The sequence below is a fragment of the Vicia villosa genome, linkage group LG4 (assembly GCF_029867415.1).
Source record: "Vicia villosa cultivar HV-30 ecotype Madison, WI linkage group LG4, Vvil1.0, whole genome shotgun sequence".
In the NCBI taxonomy this organism is placed as follows: domain Eukaryota; kingdom Viridiplantae; phylum Streptophyta; class Magnoliopsida; order Fabales; family Fabaceae; genus Vicia; species Vicia villosa.
Window position 1 is genome coordinate 169,920,140 of NC_081183.1, and position 22,079 is coordinate 169,942,218.

At 35.1% G+C, this 22,079-nt stretch overlaps 1 protein-coding gene and 2 non-coding genes across 4 annotated transcripts; all 3 read left to right on the top strand.

Moving 5' to 3' along the window:
• On the top strand, window positions 1–22,079 carry LOC131595875 (phospholipid-transporting ATPase 2-like). Of its 2 annotated transcripts, XM_058868382.1 has the most exons (25): window positions 9–181; window positions 1,911–2,138; window positions 2,660–2,873; window positions 3,321–3,437; window positions 3,603–3,695; window positions 3,819–3,993; window positions 4,082–4,248; window positions 4,741–4,845; window positions 5,137–5,234; window positions 5,326–5,468; window positions 5,879–5,975; window positions 6,115–6,224; window positions 6,311–6,475; window positions 7,495–7,649; window positions 7,723–7,803; window positions 8,022–8,142; window positions 8,917–9,023; window positions 9,430–9,561; window positions 9,847–10,000; window positions 10,226–10,343; window positions 19,480–19,653; window positions 19,875–19,926; window positions 20,130–20,257; window positions 20,913–21,063; window positions 21,322–22,079. In XM_058868382.1, exons 2-25 carry the CDS (start codon window positions 2,014–2,016, stop codon window positions 21,658–21,660), a joined length of 3,321 nt encoding a protein of 1,106 aa, XP_058724365.1. In that variant the 5' UTR covers window positions 9–181; window positions 1,911–2,013; the 3' UTR covers window positions 21,661–22,079. The 2 variants fall into 2 exon arrangements, with proteins under 2 accessions (XP_058724364.1, XP_058724365.1); XM_058868381.1 differs by lacking the exons at window positions 19,480–19,653; window positions 19,875–19,926; window positions 20,130–20,257; window positions 20,913–21,063; window positions 21,322–22,079 and adding an exon at window positions 17,877–19,456 and having other exon boundaries at window positions 1–181.
• On the top strand, window positions 248–339 carry LOC131600934 (small nucleolar RNA snoR26). Its single transcript, XR_009283536.1, has one exon. It is a non-coding gene; the product is annotated as a small nucleolar RNA snoR26 (small nucleolar RNA).
• Window positions 404–491, top strand: LOC131600936 (small nucleolar RNA snoR27). The gene has a single exon (XR_009283538.1). It is a non-coding gene; the product is annotated as a small nucleolar RNA snoR27 (small nucleolar RNA).

Below are 22,079 nucleotides of genomic sequence, written 5' to 3' on the forward strand. Positions count from 1 at the left end.
TAGAGAGTTACGCTCATCTTATAAAATAAAAAAGTTGGACTAATCGGCGAAGACCGAATACAAATAAGAGGGTCCGAATAGCACCGAGGGTTTTACACGGTTCTAAAAATACTGAAAATTCACCATCATTCCACACGCAACTGATAACGATCCATTCATAATTCGAAGAACCAGATCCAAGGTATGATCATATTATCCATTTTTTCGATTTTCACAATCAACTCACGAAGCTTCGTATCCACTCTTCCGAGCATCAGTGACGAACAATTTCAATTCGTTATCCTTGCACTTTGATTGTTGGTGAAGAAACTTATGGGGAATTATTACTCTGAGATGCATTTATTACATATTTCTCTTAATAATTTATTCTAAACTTGTTTATTTTGTTATTTTTTGTTCGATTAATGGATCTATGATGTTATTTTAAACTTCGTTTGTATCTGAAATCTTACTAGAGGAACTGAGGATGAACTATTTTGCTGCGATCCAATTTGATATATAATCTGTAGAATTTCCGTGTTGCAGTTGTTTGTTTTGTTTTGTTACACTTGTGAACTATTTTAGCATTCATATCAACTAATTACTAATTGTAATACTAAAACATTCTAGTAAGAGAGGAAATGAAATTAAGAGTGAAGTCCTCTTGCATAGGTAAAGATATATCGACGAAATTGGAAGAATGTATACGAATTTGCTAAAATTAAAAGAAATACATAAAATTAAGTGCAATTGAAGTTGGATTCTGTAAACAAAACATCTAAAATATTATGTGTTTGGTTTGGATGCTGAGAGAGTATACCCATGTGAAAATGATTCTTGTTTCTTCCTTTCGCTCCGATTCAATCATACGAATTACGAGCTTCTCAGATTTAAATATTTCTTCGTCTATGTCTGCTTTTCGTTGGGCTATGGGTTTTTGGAGCGGCTGGACCCATCCAGGATAAATTATTATAGTAATGTTTTTTGTTGACAAAACAAGATGTTAGACTTTCATTTCAATTTTTTTTTTGACATAGTGTTATTATAATTTTGGAATATTTTTAATGCTATTTCATCCTTAAAGTTTTTTATACATATTATTTAATAATTTTATATTGAAAATATATAATAACTTAAAGAAAGTTAATAGTATTTTATTAAATTGTCCTTAATTATTTGGAAGTTTTAATGCATTAATCATTATTGTAAATATAAAGTGGAATATAATGTTATGTTAAAATTGATTCAAGTTTGTCAGATCACTGTCCTATTTATCTATTTGTGGATGAGTTGAATTGGTATCATACACCTTTACGTGTGTTGGATTGTTTGTATGGGTTATAAAGAGTTTGTCATTAAGAAATGACGATTGTTCAATTTATTTGGATGAGAATGAGATGGGTTCGTTTTGAAGCAGAAATTTAAATTAATCAAAGAAGTCTTAAGGAATGACATTTAAATCATGAGAGGAATATTATAGGAGACTAAAAGTGGTCAAAGAGAGATTGTTGGCCCTTGATAATAAGAGGGAGGAAATTCAATTATCCTAAGTTGTGCGCGGAATTCTTTAGAGCATTTTGCAGTAAGATAATTCAAGAATAACAAAAGAGAAAATATGGTAATTTTTTGTTTTCTTTTTGGTACAAGTTATCCGAGAGAACTTATTAAAATAAGTTGGAAATAACTTGTGTATATGCCATAGACTATTGTTATAAGTTCTCCCAAACACTCTGACTCGTGCTTATGTCATATAAGCTCAAATGAGGTGTTCATTAGTCAATCCAAACAAAGTTTAATATGATCATGTATGCTACTTATTGAGATGCCCAATTTATTTTAATCATCTTTGATGATATTCTTCCCCTGCATCTATTTTTCATGAGATCGTGATATATATTCGAAACTGATTTTTATCTCCTTGTTGGTTGCAGGATATGCCTGTTTGAGATTTTTTAAAAATTGTTCTATTTGAGCATTGCAATGGAGGTGTAGAGGATATCTATCTATCCACAATTAGATGCTCAGAATTCGACAATGAAGCGTTATGTTTACATCGATGATGATGAGTCATCTCATGATCTTTACTGTGATAATCGAATATCAAATAGAAAATATACTTTATTGAACTTTCTTCCAAAAAATTTATGGGAACAATTCAGGTAAATTTTCTTCTGATGCTGCTTATTACTCATTGTCATTACATTGCAAGTACGACAACATTGATGCACCCACATAGGCATTTTTGCACACCTTAAAGTGTTTTTAGTGTGATATCATTTCCTGGTATACCGGTTTACTGTTACTAATCAACAAAGGTTTTTGATCGCAAGGGAAAATTCATTTGATTAAATCCTCAGTTTGGACATGCACCATATAGTTTGCACTAGGGAAACATGATTTAAAAGAGTGAAGATGTAAGTAAAAAATAGAACATTAGCTGTGTTTATAAATGTAGAGGATTAGAACAGTTTTAATTTCACATTAATGGAACCCATTTCAGATTCCAGGGATCCAGCCTTATTTTAATTTCTTATATTGACCAATCTTCGAGTGTTTTAATGATTACAACATATATTTTCCTTAAGAAAAAACTAGTTTTGCTTTGGTGGGAAATTTGTGTGTCAAATTTCTAATGAATATAAATATTCTTTAACCCAGCTGATTTTCCTCCTTTTTTCAGCCGGTTCATGAATCAGTACTTTTTGCTGATAGCTTGCTTGCAGTTATGGCCTCTCATTACTCCAGTAAATCCTGCCAGTACATGGGGTCCACTTATCTTTATTTTTGCAGTCTCTGCATCAAAAGAGGCATGGGATGATTACAATAGATATCTTTCAGACAAAAAGGCAAATCAGAAGGAAGTATGGGTTGTTAGGAAAGGTGTCAAGAAACTTGTAAGAGAACCATACTTTATTTCTTAAATATATTTTTGTTTTGTTTTGTTTTTTAGCTTACTCAAGTAAATATAATTTAGCTAAAAACAAAGCAGCCCAGAAGTAAAACAAGTTAAAAAGAACTTAGCTTAAGTTTCCTGTAGTTGGTCTTCAATAACTATCCTTCATTTTGTCTTTTAGTTTATAAAGGGATAATCTGTTGATTTGTTTTGAAGATATTGATACTCTTTCATTTCGGTATTATTTACTGAGTTTAATCCAAATTCTTTGCATAAGCTAGATGTTAGGGTTTTTGAAATATCAGGAATTATGTATAGGTGTTTCCCTGTATCAATGTTGGAGGTAGTAAGACTGATGTGTTCTTTCTCATTTTAAATGATTACCGTGTTCCTTTTAATCAGTAAATTTAACTAGTTTTTGGTGGGGGTTTCATTGACGGTGCTGCAGATTCAAGCCCAGGATATTCATGTAGGTAATATAATATGGCTACGTGAAAATGATGAAGTGCCTTGTGACCTTGTTTTGATTGGCACGTCTGATCCCCAAGGAGTTTGCTATATAGAGGTAATTACGTCATGATTCATGCTAAAAACTGGTCTTCTACTTGTGTGTGGCATTGCAATAAAGATTCCTCCAGCACTCTTCTTTTATATTTCCTATTTTTTGGAAAAGAACAACACAATTCATTGTGTACATTTCAACGACTTTATGATATGGCATTATGTCCAGACTTCTGCACTGGATGGTGAAACTGATTTGAAGACGCGGGTCATACCTTCTGCTTGCATGGGAATTGATGTTGAACTATTACACAAAATTAAGGCAAGATTTATTTATCGTAGGAACTATATTTTGTAGAACTGTTTGAAGTTGACTGTCAATAGTAATTATGTATGACCATTTATTACTTACTCTTGTTCTTTGTATGTGTGTGCATGTGTCTAGGGTGTAATTGAGTGTCCCAGTCCAGATAAAGACGTCATGAGATTTGATGCAAACGTGCGTTTGTACCCCCCTTTTATTGATAATGATGTATGCCCTTTAACCATTAAAAACACAATTCTTCAGTCATGTTACTTGAGAAATACTGAGTGGGCATGTGGAGTTGCTATCTATACAGGCAAGTCCATGTATTACATATTAAACTCTTAAAACCATATACTTTTTCAGCAAGTTTAAATTTGTATCTGGTATGTTTTTTTCTTCAGGAAACGAAACCAAATTGGGCATGAGTAGGGGTATCCCAGAACCAAAGCTCACTGCTATGGATGCCATGATCGACAAGTTGACTGGTGCTATATTTATATTCCAAATTGTTGTTGTATTGGTTCTTGGCATAGCGGGTAATGTTTGGAAGGACACAGAAGCAAGAAAAGTATGTCACAATTTAGAACTTAATCTCTTATCCAATTGTGTCAAATCCTATCCTTGTTAGGATTTGTTAAGTCATTTTTGGAATCTTTGTAGTGCTTGCTATTTTATCCTTTCATCTAGTTGTGCTTCCATGGAGGGAGCTTGCATCTTTTGCAATTTTTATTTTTATTTTTGTTTCTAGTAAGAGTGTAAGACTAAGTTGGCTTGCTTGTTGCTTCATTTCTGTTCCACGTGAAATATATACTCAATTGTAAGGGTACCAATATGCATCCTTCATGATTTTTTTTAAAATTTTGGATTTAATTATCATACTCCTTTGCCTCATTTTAATTTTGTATCTTTCAAATATTTTCCCTTATTTTACGTATGTTTACTTATGCCATGTTTCACTACCTGCTTGTTATTATTCTCTTGAAGTTCCCATGTTTTGAAATGTTATGATTTTGAGTCATGTAGATAGACCCTCATGTTTTTTTCCCTTTTCTTTTTCAAGCAATGGTATGTTCTTTACCCTCACGAAGGCCCTTGGTATGAGTTATTGGTAATCCCTTTGCGGTTCGAGCTTCTTTGTTCTATCATGATACCCATTTCAATTAAGGTGAGCCACTGGATATTGGTTTTGACATTGCATTCCATTATATAGTTCAACATGCTTTTCATTTATATTCACATTTTAAAAACAACCGTAGCAAAAGAAATTGAGTGGTAGTTTTTTGCAGGAAGAACATTGATGACCTTATTAACTAAATAAAAGGATGTCATAAAAACTTATGTTCTTTTAGAAGTTAGTATTTGAAATAATGCTAATACCAGTCATTATTTAATTTTGGATTATTTTAAGTGTGACCATATCTAAGGTTGATACATTCAACTGTTCCATCTCTGACAGGTATCTCTGGATTTAATGAAGAGCTTGTATGCAAAGTTTATTGACTGGGACCATCAAATGATTGACCTAGAGACTAGCATTCCATCTCATGCAACAAAGTGAGTGGCTGAAGGATCCTGTTTCTAAATACTTTGATGAATTGGAATCTTTAACACATTTTTTATGAGTTATGTTTGTCATATGTGACAGTACAGCGATAAGCGAGGACCTTGGACAAGTAGAGTACATTTTGACAGACAAAACAGGCACCCTGACTGAAAATAAGATGATATTTAGAAGATGTTGTATTAGTGGCATTTTCTATGGAAATGAGAGTGGAGATGCATTGAAAGGTGTGGTTTAGGAAACTCTTTACTTGTATATCGTTGTTACATGGTAACTGTATTAGAATGCTTTTTCATTACTGGAAAGAAATTGAAAAGAAATATTAAGCTTACATGATTAAGCTGCTACTACAATGCATTTGATCATTTGTTTGGTTATGGTATATAAGTTATAACATAATGAGGAACTTAAGGCATTCAGGAGTGAATGTAGCACAGGAAAGATTGTATAAATTATAGATATTTATGCTTGCACTCATTGACATTTTTCTTTGATCCCTGAATGCTATGTCAAGATATTTGTTTTGGAATGCAAGTTTCCAAGTTTCCTGCTTGAATAATGACCCTATGATATGCTATATGTTTTGGAATGCAAGTTTACCTGCATGATTAATGACATCCTGCGATATGATATGCAGATGTAGAGCTTCTTAATGCTATTTCCAGTGGTTCTTCTGATGCTGTACTATTTCTTACAATTATGGCAATATGTAATACTGTCATACCTACACGAAGGTGATTCTGCCTTCATCCTTGCTAGGCCACAGATATAAAAACTGTCAAAACTGGCATATTTCTTAGTCAAGACAATTTTATTAAACCTGAGGATAATCGTTTTAAATTTCATACTTGTTTCTGGTACTGTTGCATATAGCAAAACTGGAGATATCTTGTATAAGGCACAGTCTCAGGATGAAGATGCTCTTGTTCAAGCTGCTGCTCAGCTGCATATGATTTTCTTCAATAAAAGTGGAAACATTCTTGGTACATTTTACTTGCTATTTCTCTTGGAAGCACAGCTAATTAGTTGGCTACTTGGGCTCATATAATCACGTTCTTTAATATTTCAGAAGTCAAGTTCAACACTTCTATACTTCAGTATGAAGTCCTGGAGATCTTAGAGTTCACTTCTGATAGGAAAAGAATGTCAGTAGTGTTGAAAGATTGCCAAAATGAAAAGATCCTTCTCCTGTCAAAAGGAGCAGATGAGGCTATTCTTCCATATGCTCGTGCTGGTTTGTTTTATTTTATTTTATTTGTTTTCGTATTTGCTTATTTAAATTTTAAGAGAATCAAATGTTATTTACATATGGTGTTTCTTTCAATTTATATCACGACTGTTTGATAGTACCTTCTCCTCCAACTTCATTATAATTTTCTTCTACTCATATGAATCGGCGCCATGCTGGCTTAGATCCAGTTAAAGTGGTTTCAGTCGAGTAGGAAGTAAGCTATCAAGATTTGTCTCTCATGCCTTATTGTTAGAACTTGGAACCACCTTTTGTTATTTCCTTACCAAATACAGATGCTAAATGTTTCTCAGTTATTTTAATCTTTTCCTTTTTTTTCTTTTTAATCTGACTTATATTACATGGACAGTTTTTATGCTATGTATGGTGATGTATTTTAACTATCCCTTTTTATTTTGGTTCCTGTTCCTTCTCTGTGACCTTGTTTACATGGATTGGGACAAACAAAGCCAATCTAATCCAAGTCCAATCAAACTTTATCATATAAGGTAGATTAATCGGATAGCTTTAAAACTGACATAACTGATAACAGTTAAATGAAACCCAAAATTAAATATTTGATTTGGACTTCTAATCACTGCTTAACTTACCAATGAATATTCCCATGTTTGTGTATCTATCTATTCTATATCACGTGTACACGCGCGCACATACACACACACATCATTTGCTATAACTATGACTAACATACTCTGTATCTATGCTTATATTTTTAGTTATATTTTACATAATGCAATGCAAACAGTTCTGCCAAAAGTTGCAAAAATCAAATTTAGAGCAAACCAGTTAAGGTCAAATCATTATAATGGGTTTTTTGACATTCTTCATAAAACTTTGCTTTGATATGTTGAAATTTTGTCCAAAATTATCAGGTCAATTTTACTGATAAATGTTTCAAAACTGAACTGAAACACCTAATGGACTACCTAGAATGTCATTACTGTGATACCTACATTTGTTGAGCCATTATTTAGTTTTACTACTGACATTATTACTTATTGCAGGGCAGCAAACCCGTCACTTCATTGATGCTGTGGAACAATATGCTCACTTGGGATTACGTACACTATGTTTGGCTTGGCGTGAGTTAAAGAAAGATGAATATCAAGATTGGTCTTTGATGTTTAAAGAAGCCAGTAGCGCTTTGGTTGATAGAGAGGTAAAGGAGACACTTTTTACTGATTTTATATAATGTAAAAGAACATGTCTTCTTAGTCTAATATGATTTACAGTGGAGAATAGCTGAGGTCTGCCAAAGAGTAGAACATGACTTGGAAATTCTTGGTGTTACGGCGATAGAAGACCGCTTACAGGTGAATATGCTGTATTTGTTGATAACAGTCTATTTTAAGATAGTCCTTACCTCTGTTTTTGTTATCTGATTTAAGATCATAATTATAAAATTCTATAGTTTTACCGAACTTCTATCTATTTTAGATAGTTAAAGGGATAAAGGGAAAAAAATTAAAGCAGGACTTTCCCTTGTGTTTATGTGATGACCATCATTTCTTTTTTATTTGATATCTTTCAGGATGGAGTTCCTGAAACAATAGAAACACTAAGGAAAGCTGGAATAAATTTTTGGATGCTAACAGGAGACAAACAGAATACTGCAATACAAATTGCACTGTCATGTAATTTCATTTCCCCAGGTAGTGCACATTAGTGATCATGCAAACATTGTAGTTTTATTCTATGTGTCATGTAAATAGTAATCTTATTGTGTCTGTTCAAAGAATCAAGCTACATAAGAGTCTCAATATGATCTATGGTTGCCCTACCATTCTCTTATTATATGTAGAAACAAATGGACTTATATATGTGTTTACGTGACAAATCTCCTTTTGTCTCATTTATTTGAGGAGAAGCTTATAAGTGGTAAACCTGTCTAATTCCTTAACCGTGGCAGGGTGGGAGTAGATTTTTTAACTGGGGTAGCCAAAGAGAATGAATAGCATATATGAAGTGATTAATTTAAAAATAAACTGTTTTCAAAATCAAATTATATATAAAATGAAGAAATTTTAAACTTTTGGGGTGATATACATGCCTCCTCAAAGAACACCTGGCCTCTCCCTGACTGATATGGTACTTGACATAGTTCCTTTGCATGATTACAAAAACTTACTACCCATTAAATATTTTCACATCATTTCTTTATTTACCCTACCCCTTTATGATACACGATCCTCTCCATTTTTCTCACCAATTTTTCTCTCACTAAAGTTGTGTGTAAATAACACATCTCTGACATGTGACATATATATATATATATATTAAGTATTTATGTGGCTTTAAATTTTAAATTTTACTATTGTTCAATCAATGTCATGCATTTTTCTTAGGAATTTTTTATTTTATTTTATTTTATTTATGGTTGCCACACTCCTGAGCCTTTTTCAATTTCCTCCCCTTTAAATTCATAGAACCGAAGGGACAGCTTCTACTAATTGATGGAAAAACAGAAGACGAAGTTTGCAGAAGTTTAGAAAGAGTGCTTCGTACAATGCGGATAACTACCTCAGAGCCCAAGGTACGCTTACTTTGTATCAATTTTGAATCCAGTGATTGAGAAGCTTTGCTTACTTGATGTTCTTTTTCTTGTTCATTTCTGGTTTTTGAGTTTTGTGGTTTCTTGTGGACCTTGGAGGATATTTTATTATTTGCTCGTGGTACTCTGTCTTTCTTGTATTTACTAAATTTATTTTCCAATCTTAAGTAATAATAAAATCTTGTGAAATGCTTCTTTTATTGTATGCATTCATTGCGGTGTTCAGAATAGAACATTCTTTTTAGTAAACAAGTATTTTTCAGAATAGAAGTTAGAACATTCTTTTTAGTAAACAAGTATAGTTCAGAATAGAACATTCTTTTTAGTAAACAAGTATAGTTTAAAAGTTTTGAAGTTAATCTTTTCACTGTTCTGCTCGGTCAATCAGGATGTGGCTTTTGTTGTTGATGGATGGGCTCTTGAGATAGCACTTAAACACTACCGCAAAGCTTTCACGGAGCTGGCAGTATTGTCAAGGACTGCTATATGCTGTCGTGTGACACCGTCGCAAAAAGCACAGGTGTTTTTTTTTTCAACAGTACTGGTGTATAAAATTATGTTGCTTGGTCTTATTTTAAGAAGCTATATTTTATATTCATTTTTTCTAAGTTTCTATTCTCTGTTATATTCTAGGTTTGTCCTATCTTGGTTTTATTTAATTAACTTATTAGAAGATGAAGGACAGGACAAAATATTTTTTGTTTTCCTCTTGGTGGGGATCATAATACTGCTGTCTATATTCTTTCTGTTAATTTATCAAAAAATTTAGGCACTGGTGTGACTTGTATACCACTATTTGATGCAGCTTGTACAGATATTAAAATCATGTGATTATAGAACATTGGCAATTGGCGACGGAGGAAATGATGTAAGGATGATACAACAAGCAGATATTGGTGTGGGCATAAGTGGCAGAGAAGGATTGCAGGCAGCAAGAGCAGCTGATTACAGCATTGGAAGTAAGCCTTTGTATATGGTTCAGTTTATGTTACTGTTCTGTATCACAAATAACTTTTCCATGTTATTCTTACTAGCTACAATAATTTGATCCAACACTCTTTTGAAAGCTTGTATTTTTCTCTTGTTGGAAGTATGAGGCAAATTGGCGGCTTCTCTTTCTTGTTTTATCTGCACAACTACCAGATTTCAGTAAATGATATTATGATTCTATTGTTAATTTGCAGAGTTTAGATTCCTAAAGAGATTGATTTTGGTCCATGGCCGGTATTCATACAACCGTACAGCATTTCTCTCGCAATATTCATTCTATAAGTCCTTATTGATATGCTTCATCCAAATCTTGTGAGTTTTCTACCAACAATGGCCTTCCTTTTTCTTTTCATCATTAAACCGTAAACTATTTCGATTATTGATGCATGTAGAAAAATATTCTGAATATTAATTCGATTGTATTAAGAGTACAAGCACTGATCTCAATATATAGACAAACTCTTACTGTGGGTCATATCAATGGGCCTTGTTGGAAATAGAAAAAATACATAGTATGTTTTCCATTAAAAAGAGCATTTAAGTTTTAGGTTCATGTATATTTAGATTCATGCATTTAGGAAGTTGGACTATTATTTATTTCTCCTTGTAAACATAATATGTAATTAATTATATAGTGTATAAATATTATGGATGCTGAGTGCTTTACTCACTCAAGCACATCCAGAACACTCTGATTTCTATTTTTCACATGGTATCTGAGCTCCTAATCTAGGGGACTCTACTTCCGCTAATATCAGTATTTAGAAATCTGACCGGGCATTTTTATGCTGTCAGAACCCTTAAATCTTGACTGGGCAACACGTGCTGTCAAGTTTTTTCAATTAAACGCTATCTATACTTTTCCGGCAGCCGTCCGTAGTGTTTCATACAGTTTTCTGCAGCCGTTGGTACAACTCTGCACATTTTTCAGCCGCTGTTTACACCGTTGGTACAACTCTGTCCACTTGTCTCACTCATTTATGTCAGAGTCAATACTCTCCAAAAAGGAAAAAATCTTTCTTTTTCATTGTCGATTAGGTCATCCTTCTTTTGGAGTCATTAAAGTTTTGTTTCCGTCTTTATTCAATAAGGTAGATATTGAAAGTCTTCATTGTGATGTGTGCGAGTTTGCTAAACATAAGCGTCTACCATTTCCATTAAACAACAAAAGAAGTCTTTCCCCTTTCTATCTTGTTCATTCAGATGTTTGGGGTCCCTCTTCTAATCCAAATGTAACAGGTGCTAGGTGGTTTGTGACTTTTATAGATGATTGTACCCGGGTTACTTGGGTATTTTTACTCCAAAACAAGTCTGACGTCAGTACTGTTTTTCCAAAGTTTTTCTACATGATTAAAAATCAATTTGGAGTAAACATTAAAAGACTTAGGTCTGATAATGGAAAAGAGTACTTCAATCATGTTCTTACTTCTTTCTGTCAAAAAGAGGGAGTTGTCCATGAGTCTTCTTGTGTTAACACACCACAACAAAATGGAATCGCAGAAAGAAAAAATGGGCATCTATTAGACCAAACCCGAGCACTATTGTTTCATAAAAATGTTCCCAAATATTTATGGGGGGAGGCCGTTCTCACTAGCACATATCTTATTAATCGATTACCCTCTAGAGTATTAGGGTTCAAGAGTCCTATGGATGTTCTTTCTTCCTTCTATCCAAATTTGTCAACAAGTAGTAATCTCAAACCTCGAATCTTTGGGTGTGTCTCATTTGTCCATGTGCATAGTCAAGACAGGAAAAAACTCGATCCTAGAGCCCTAAGATGTGTTTTTGTCGGTTATTCCTCTACTCAAAAGGGATATAAGTGTTTTCATCCTCCATCTAAAAGATTCTTTGTGTCGCGGGATGTAACCTTCCATGAAGAGGAACCGTACTTCACTCAACCTTATCTTCAGGGGGAGAGTTTTAAGGAAGATAAGCTTGAAAGTCTTGATCTTTCTGGTCTCGAGTCAAATACACTCAATTTGTCTAGTATTAAGTCAAATACATCTGGTCATGACTCAAATACACTCAATCTCCCTGGTCTCGAGTCAAATCCACCTAATTCTTCCAGTTTCGAGTCAAATAGACCCGATCTTTCTGGTCTTGAGTTAAACACACTTGTACCAAACCCATCTGAGCCTGAAGAACTGGGAGTTGAGTCAAATCAATCAAATATACCAGTAGTTGAATGTGAACCTGATGTGGATGTGAGATATGGAAAGAATCTGGTTTACATGAGAAAGTCAAAGACCGTTCCTGAATCGACACAAGTTCAAGAGTCTGACTCGACTCCTTCAAATGAGGTAATTAATTCTTCTGAATTGCAGGATAAAATTATGACCCAAACAACAGATGATGACCTAGACCTTCCAATTGCTATTAGGAAAGGTACCAGAAAATGCACCAAACAACCTTTATATCCCCTTTCAAACTATCTTTCTTTTAAAAAATTCTCACCTACCCATAGAGCCTTCCTTACAAACCTTAACGCTACTTCCATACCTACTAATGTTTCTGAGGCATTGTCTGATGAAAAATGGAAGCAAGCCATGAATATTGAGATGGACGCACTGAAGAAGAATGGAACGTGGGAGATAGTGACTTTACCAGAAGGAAAGAGGCCAGTTGGATGCAAATGGGTGTACACGGTAAAATATAAGGCTGATGGATCAATCGAAAGATATAAAGCCAGGTTGGTTGCCAAAGGGTTTACACAAACCTATGGAATTGACTACTCAGAGACATTTGCACCGGTTGCAAAGATGAATACAGTGAGAGTAATTTTGTCACTTGCTGCCAATTATGGTTGGAATTTACAACAATTTGATGTGAAGAATGCTTTCTATAGAAATATATTTTATATTTTCTACTATTTGATGAGAATTACATATGCTGTATTTATAGACTGCATAAGGCAGAATTTGAAAGAGAAATCTGACCTAAGAATCAAGGGAATTAATTTCCCATGAATGCTGATTCTAATTACAGAAAAGAACAGGAAATAATAACTAATTAATTACATTAATCCTAATCCTTAATGAGCTGTACAAACAGAATCATTTGATTCTGTATTAACTATTCCACACTCCCCCTCAATCTGGGTGGTAGATGTCTATCATACCCAGATTGGATCTGATATTCTCGTATATGTTCCTTGGAAGGGCTTTTGTTAGAATGTCTGCAGTTTGCTGGCATGATGGAATATAGTTAACACTTATAACTTCATGATCAATTTTCTCCTTGATGAAGTGTCGGTCTATCTCCACGTGCTTTGTTCTATCATGCTGTACCGGGTTCTTAGCAATGCTAATAGCAGCCTTGTTATCACATAATATCTTCATGGGGTGATTGGTAGGAATTTTGATCTCATCTAGCATTCGCTTAAGCCAAATTCCTTCACAAATACCTTGTGACATAGCTCTGAATTCAGCTTCTGCACTACTCCTGGCCACAACAGATTGTTTCTTGCTTCTCCAAGTTACCATATTACCCCATACAAATGTGCAGTAGCCTGTAGTCGATTTCCTGTCAGATAAACATCCCGCCCAATCAGAATCGGTGTAGACTTCAATACCTCTGTTTGAGTTCTTTTGAAAATAAAGTCCTCGGCCCGGCGTACCTTTTAGGTATTGGAGAATTCTGTTCACATTTCTCATGTCATTTTCAGTTGGATTTGACATATAACGACTAGCCATGCTTACAGCAAAACCAATGTCTGGTCTGGTGTGTGTTAGATAGATTAGTTTTCCTACTAGACTTTGATATCTATCTTTATTAGCTGGTACATCCTCGTCTTCACTCCTTTTTACTTGTTCTATGGGAGTATTGGCAGCTTTGCATCCAAGCATACCTGTTTCTTGAAGTAAATCCAAAGTGTACTTCCTTTGAGAAACTGAAATACCATTCTTTGTTCGTGCAATTTCCATCCCTAAAAAATACTTGAGTTGTCCCAAGTCTTTGACTTCAAATTCTTTTGCTAGAATTTTCTTTAACTGGTTGACTTGTGTATCATCATCTCCCGTAATTACGATATCATCAACATAGACAATAAACAAAGCTATCTTCCCATCCAAAGAGTGCTTGACAAACATAGTATGGTCTGTTTGACATTGAACAAAACCATCTTGCTTGACAACTTTTGTTAGTCTATCAAACCATGCCCTTGGTGATTGTTTGAGGCCATATAGAGATTTGCGAAGTCGACACACCATGTTTGAGGTTCCAGGTGATTCAAGTCCCGGAGGAATTTGCATATATACCTCTTCTTCTAACTCTCCATTTAGAAATGCATTCTTTATGTCTAGTTGGTGTAGGGGCCAATCTAGATTTGCTGCCAGAGATAGTAGAACCCGGACAGAATTGAGCTTCGCAACAGGTGCAAAAGTCTCCTCATAATCCACCCCATATGATTGTGTGAATCCCTTAGCAACCAACCGAGCTTTGTACCTGTTTATACTCCCATCAGCATTGTGTTTAATTGAAAATATCCACTTGCATCCTACTGCTTTCTTCCCTTCTGGTATAGCAGTGATCTCCCATGTGCCATTTCTTACAAGTGCTTGAACTTCTTCAGTTACAGCTGCTGCCCATTCAGGTTTCAGCAATGCTTCTTGAATATTATTTGGAATTTCTATGTTGTCAACAGCTGCTACAAAGGACCTGTAACTTTGTGATAGTTTACCATAGGAGATATATTTTTCAATAGGGTGTTTAGTGCAATTTCTAACCCCTTTTCTCATAGCAATAGGAATATCAATATCTGCTGTATCAACATGTTCAGAGTTAGGAAGAATATTACCTGTGGGAACTTCATTTTCTAGAGCCTGGTTTGACTCATGGCCTTGCATTGGAGATATGCTTGACTCTACCTCCTTCCTCCTTCTTTTATAACAAAAACCCTTCCAATTACCTGTTTTTGGATCACAATCCTGTTGAGATGTGGTTGAGATTATAATTGGTCCTGTTTCCGTCATAACTTCATTTGTCCTTTCACTCGGCTGAATGTTAGAGGTTTGTTCTGGTAATTTTCCAGCTGGTTTAGGCATAGGTTCGGCTGATTGAGTGTTGTCGGTTTGGTTTGGTAAGATTTTGTCATGTTCGGTTAGTTCAAGAGGCAAAAGTTGGTATTCTGAATTTACGATATGCTCCCCCTGAATACCATTTTTGGTGTAATAGGGTTGATTTTCAAAGAAGGTTACATCCATAGTGTGGTAAAATTTTTTGGTATGGGGAGAGTAACACCTATATCCCTTTTGGTGAGGGGAGTAACCAAGAAAAATGCATTTGATGGATTTTGGGTCTAATTTGCTTCGGTGAGGGTTGAGGTTATGGACAAAAGTTGAGCATCCAAATATTTTTAATGGAATAGAGGAAAATATTTTGCTGATTGGAAATAGGTTTTGAAGTGTGGAGAGTGGGGTCTTAAAGTTAAGGATACGGGAGGGCATTCGATTTATAAGGTGAGTTGCGGAAAGGACAGCTTCTCCCCAAAAGTGTTGTGGGACATTTGTGGCTAACATGATTGATCTAGTCACTTCCAAAAGGTGTCTATTCTTCCTTTCCGCTACTCCATTTTGTTGGGGGGTGTCCACACACGAGCTTTGGTGAACAATTCCAACCTTTTGAAGATAGGAATTTAGAGCAAGGTTGCAATACTCACGACCATTGTCAGTTCTAAGTATCTGAATATTGCTTTGGAATTGTGTTTGTACCATCTTATGATAAATTTCAAATATTCTCCCTACTTCTGATTTTTCCTTCATTAGAAACACCCAGGTAACACGTGTGTGATCATCAATAAAGGTGACAAACCATCTCGAGCCTGTAATGTTGCGGACTCGTGATGGTCCCCATACATCACTATGAATTAATGAAAAAGGTTTGGAGGGTTTATAGGATTGGGGTGGGTAATGGTTTCGGGTATGTTTAGACAATTGGCAAATTTCACACTGAAAATATTCCTTGTTTTTATTGAATAAAGAGGGAAACATTTTTTCCAAGTATATGAAATTTGGGTGGCCTAATCTATAGTGCCACATCATTACAGGATTATCATCACTTGAAACTACAGCTGCAACATGATAATTATTCTTGAGTTTTGCTTCTGATTTTTCCACTTGAAGGAGGTAGAGTCCAGCACACTCTTCAGCATTGCCAATCGTCTTCCCCGACTCCAAATTCTGAAATTCACACAAGTTAGGGAAGAATTTAGTAACACATTTCAAATCTCTTGTAATCTTGCTAATAGACAGCAAGTTACAATCCAATTTAGGCACATACAAAACAGAGTCAAGTGTAATATTTGGTGAAATGACAATTGACCCTTTACCCATGACCTTAGAATATGTACCATCAGCTATTCGAACATTATAGTTATAGGGACATGGAGAATAACTACTAAACAAAGTAAAATCACCAGTCATGTGATCTGAAGCCCCTGAGTCAACAATCCATGATTTTGTTTTTTCCTTAATAGTGCTTAGAGCATGTAAGTAATTACCTCTTTGAGCCACTACAGCAGTACCACTTTTTTCTGCAGTTAACATGGTTTGCTGAAGGAGTTTTTGAAGAGCCTGCATTTGTTCTTTGCTAAAAGGAGATGAGTTAGAGTATACCTCAGCTTCTTGATTGTTAAATGCTGTGTTACCTCTGCCCTCCTTGCCTTTGAACAATTTGGTCTCCGAAGGTTTTCCATGTATGATCCAACATGTTTCCTTTGTGTGGCCTGGTCTCTTGCAGTGATCACACCAGGGGCGGGTTTTCTTTTGTGGTGGCCGGGGCTGATTCCCTCTTGCTGCCATTGCAGAGCTCTCGCTGTACGAAACTGAGTTGGGTGTTCCCAACATGATTTTCTTCCTGCTTTCTTCCCTTCTCACTTCTGAAAAGGCTTCTCGAATTTTGAGAAGTGGTTTGGTTCCAAGGATCCTTCCACGAACTTCATCTAGGTCCTTGTTTAGCCCTAATAGGAATTTGTAAATCCTATCTTTTTCCACCAGCTCCTTATACTTCTTTTGATCTTCTGTACAACACCATGTAACCTCTTCATATACGTCGAGTTGCTGCCAGTGTTTGTTAAGTATATTAAAATACTCAGTAACAGAAGATTCTCCCTGTCGAAGGTCATGAAGAATGCTTTTAATCTCAAATATGACAGATGTATTGTCAACATTTGAGTATGTTTCTTTCACTGCATCCCATATCTCTTTTGCAGTGTCATAGAACATGAAATTTTCACCAATTTCATTTTTCATGGTATTGAGCAGCCATGACATTACTTGGCTGTTCTCAAGTTTCCATTTCTGAAAGTTTTTGTCTCCTTTTTCGGGACATTTAGAATCTCCTGTAGTGTAGCCTTCCCTTCCTTTTCCTTCGAGGAAGATCTTGACTGACCTTACCCATTGGGTATAGTTTTGACCATTTAATTTATGGCCTGTGATGAGGTGAGTGAGCCCTTCGTGTGAACTGGTCGGAAATGATCCAGTCTCCACTTTGAGTGATTCATCGGCTTTGGGATCCTCCATCGTTTGGCAGCACTAGTTTAGGGATGGTTCAGATCGTGCTCTGATACCATATAGAAATATATTTTATATTTTCTACTATTTGATGAGAATTACATATGCTGTATTTATAGACTGCATAAGGCAGAATTTGAAAGAGAAATCTGACCTAAGAATCAAGGGAATTAATTTCCCATGAATGCTGATTCTAATTACAGAAAAGAACAGGAAATAATAACTAATTAATTACATTAATCCTAATCCTTAATGAAAAAAATGCTGAAGAGGAGGAGATTTATATGCAGGTACCACTAGGGTATGAAAAAAATGTGTCTGACAATACAGTTTGCAGGTTGAAAAAGGCGTTATATGGCCTAAAGCAATCACCTCGAGCATGGTTTGGAAGATTCACTAAGGTTATGACATCCTTGGGGTACAAGCAAAGTCAAGGGGATCACACCTTGTTCATCAAACACTCGCCACAAGGGGGAGTAACAGTTTTGTTAGTATATGTGGATGACATTATAATGACTGGAGATGATTGGAAGGAGCAACATATCTTGAGTCATTGTTTGGCTAAGGAGTTTGAAATAAAAGCTCTTGGAAAGCTGAAGTACTTCTTGGGAATCGAGGTGGCACATTCCCGAAAAGGCATTTTTATATCACAACAAAAATACATTGCAGATTTACTCAAAGAGACAGGAAAAACAGCGTGTAAACCAGCGAGCGTTCCTATGGATCCAAATCTTAAATTGGGTAATACAGAAGATGTTGCAGTAGATAAAGAAATGTATCAACGTCTAGTTGGGAGATTAATTTACTTGTCTCACACTAGACCTGATATTGCATATGCTGTAAGTATGGTTAGTCAGTTCATGCACTGTCCTAAAGAGATCCATTTACAAGCAGTTCATAGAATCATGCAGTATCTCAAGGGAACTCCAGGAAGAGGAATTTTGTTCAAAAGAAATGGAAATACAACACTTGAGGCCTACACTGATGCAGACTATGCAGGATCAATTGTTGATAGAAGATCCACTACAGGGTATTGCACCTTTCTTGGAGGAAATCTTGTGACTTGGAGGAGTAAGAAGCAAAATGTAGTAGCACGTTCTAGTGCTGAAGCTGAATTTCGAGCCATGGCACAAGGCATTTGTGAATTACTTTGGCTTAAAATTATTTTAGAAGATTTGAAAATCAAATGGGAAGGACCCATGAAGCTCTACTGTGATAATAAGTCAGCTATCAGTATAGCACATAATCCAGTTCAACATGATCGAACTAAGCATATTGAGGTTGATAGACACTTCATTAAGGAGAAGCTTGACAGTGGGCTGATTTGCACCCCATATGTGTCCTCACATGGGCAACTTGCGGATATTCTCACTAAAGGATTGAGTTGCTCAAATTTTGAACGAATTATATCCAAGCTGGGAATGGAGAATACTTAGTCACCAGCTTGAGGGGGAGTGTTGGAAATAGAAAAAATACATAGTATGTTTTCCATTAAAAAGAGCATTTAAGTTTTAGGTTCATGTATATTTAGATTCATGCATTTAGGAAGTTGGACTATTATTTATTTCTCCTTGTAAACATAATATGTAATTAATTATATAGTGTATGAATATTATGGATGCTGAGTGCTTTACTCACTCAAGCACATTCAGAACACTCTGATTTCTATTTTTCACAGGCCTAATACAAAAAAATAAATATAATAATAGTATACATACATATACATACACAACAATGCCCTTGCCAGAAGTCCAGGGTAATTGTTTATTATGAAAGTACACAAAATCCCACTCGAGTGGCTCCAGAAAAGTAAACATTAACAGCGTGTTGTTTTTCTTTCCTCTCTATCCTTTTGTGGTTGTTGTTTGATTACGACAAGTACATTTCAATTTTTTTCTATTCTCAAACTTTTAAAATACTGACAAGTTATTGTATTTCAGTTTTTCATTTATTTCAGGCGTCTCTGGAACCAGCCTCTTCAATTCTGTTAGCTTGATGGCTTATAATGTTTTCTACACTAGTGTTCCTGTTTTGGTCAGTGTGCTTGACAAAGATCTTAGCGAGGAAACTGTGCTCCGCCATCCTCAAATTTTATTCTACTGCCAAGCAGGAAGGTTTGCCATTTTTGCTGCTATTTTTCTCACTTTTTAAAATTCTACCAAGGCTTCTCATATATTTTTTAAAAATATTGATAGCTGCATTTTATGACAGCAATCAAAATTTATTACAGCTGAAAATCCTTTTTAACAAACCAAAGTGTAAAGATGTTATTTAATTGTGCTGAATATATCAACTTCATTGGTGAACATCAAACTAACTATCAGTATTGGAACAGGCTTCTAAATCCAAGTACATTTGCTGGATGGTTTGGGCGATCCCTCTTCCATGTAAGTGTTGCTTATGAGCGAAATTATATAAACGATAACCAATATCTATAAATTACTGATTCTTAATAAGCTTATCATCTCGAGTTGTGAATTGTGAAGTGTTCCTTGAAAAATAGAATAAGTTCTGCCCTAAATCTATTATTTAATTTCGGGAACATTTAATGGCAGTATAGTTCCTCATTGTTATTGATTGTCATTTGCAGGCAGTAGTTGTATTTATAATAAGCATACATGCATATGCCTATGATAAGAGTGAAATGGAGGAGGTTTCAATGGTTGCACTTTCTGGTTGTATATGGTTGCAGGCTTTTGTAATAACAATGGAGACCAAGTAAGCTTATATATTAGTACAGCTTTAGATGCTTTTTTTGTTAGTAATTGTTGGGATTTCTGCCTTAATTGTGGCATTTGGCTTGCCTTTGCCTTCATCGCAGCCTCCAACACCTTCATTGTGTTGGGTTTGAAGGGTTGGATTTAGTACCACATTGCATAGAGATATTGTGTTGTGTTTATAAGTGGGGGCAATCCTCACCTTACAGCCGGTTTTGTAGGGATGAGTTAGGCCCAACCCAAATTCTGAGAGTAATGAATTAAAAGAACTAGCTTAGGTTTTTAGTTTCCTTTCTTAAATGAAATGCTTTTTCTTTTGGTTAGACATTTCTTAGTAAACTACACTTCCCTCCCCCACCTCAGATCTCCCTCTAATTTTAAAAACTACCCTCTCCTTAATGGAGTGATGAATATGTATTATATAATATTAATACTCTCTATCCCTCGGGTGAGGGGAGTGTATTTTTTAAATTATCGAGAAATAGTGTAATTTTAAAAATTAGAGGAGAGAGGTAGTGTAATTTAAGCATCTCAAATGTAATTTAATCGGTAACAGAACCTGAAACGATTGACTAGTTAGAAAGTATGTTAGTTGCTTGAACCTGCTGGAAAAAATTATATGGTTTGATTGTTTGACCTATGTTTGATGCCTGCAGTTCATTTACAATATTGCAACATCTTGCTATATGGGGCAACTTGGCTGGCTTTTATGTCATCAACTGGATCTTTAGTGCTCTTCCTTCATCAGGGATGTATACAATTATGTTCCGGTTGTGTCGACAACCATCATATTGGATAACAATATTTGTAAGTACCTTTTTTCATCTTTTGCCATCAATGGAATGATCTTCACTCCCTTCATGAAGAATGCATACATGATTTTGCTGTGTTTATTATTTTCTTTATAAGTTTTTGTAAACAAAAAGCAAAGGGAAAATGTAGTGACATTTTTGTAATAACTGAAAATGTTAACAACAAACATCGCAGACATAATCCTATTATTTCCTTGTTCTCGTTTCAATTGTTAGTTCGTGAGATTTCACAATTAATTCTTTTACGACACAGCTCATGACTGCAGCTGGGATGGGTCCAATTCTAGCCATCAAGTACTTTAGATATACATATAAATCGAGCAAAATCAATATACTTCAGCAGGCTGAACGCGTAGGCGGACCAATTTTATCTCTTGCCACCATTGAGCCTCAGCTCAGATCTATGGAGAAAGATGTTTCTACCTTGTCAATAGCACAACCCAAAAACAGAAATCCTGTATTTGAACCTCTGCTATCAGATTCTCCAAATTCTACGAGAAGATCTTTCGGACCAGGAACACCATTTGATTTTTTTCAGCCACAGTCAAGATTATCATTTTCTAACTACACAAGAAATAGCAAGGACAAGTAAAATCAACAGGCAGTTGGAAGAGCTCTATATACTGCAGCTTAATTTGTATATCCCTTTTTGACTAAGTATACATTGTTAGTTCCTTGTTTACTGATATTATTATTGTAAATTGCCCCCTCTAAAATGTTTTTACATAACTGACGTCATTAAGATAAAAGGAAATAAATGCTCACTAATTTATAGATTATACTTATCTAGTTGTCTTGTAAAGGGACTATAACTGTCATTTTTAGAAGGGATGATAAATCATTCTATGTAAACTCAAAATAGTCAGATTGAAATTCTTAAATGGGATTGTTGGTTTCTTTTCGCCTAAGTCTAATGTTTCACTCATCCTTCTTGACTTTGAGGGGTTTTCATACACGTTTACTTGTGCTTTGTATTACCTCCTCCTACAATATACATTATAAAAAAAAATA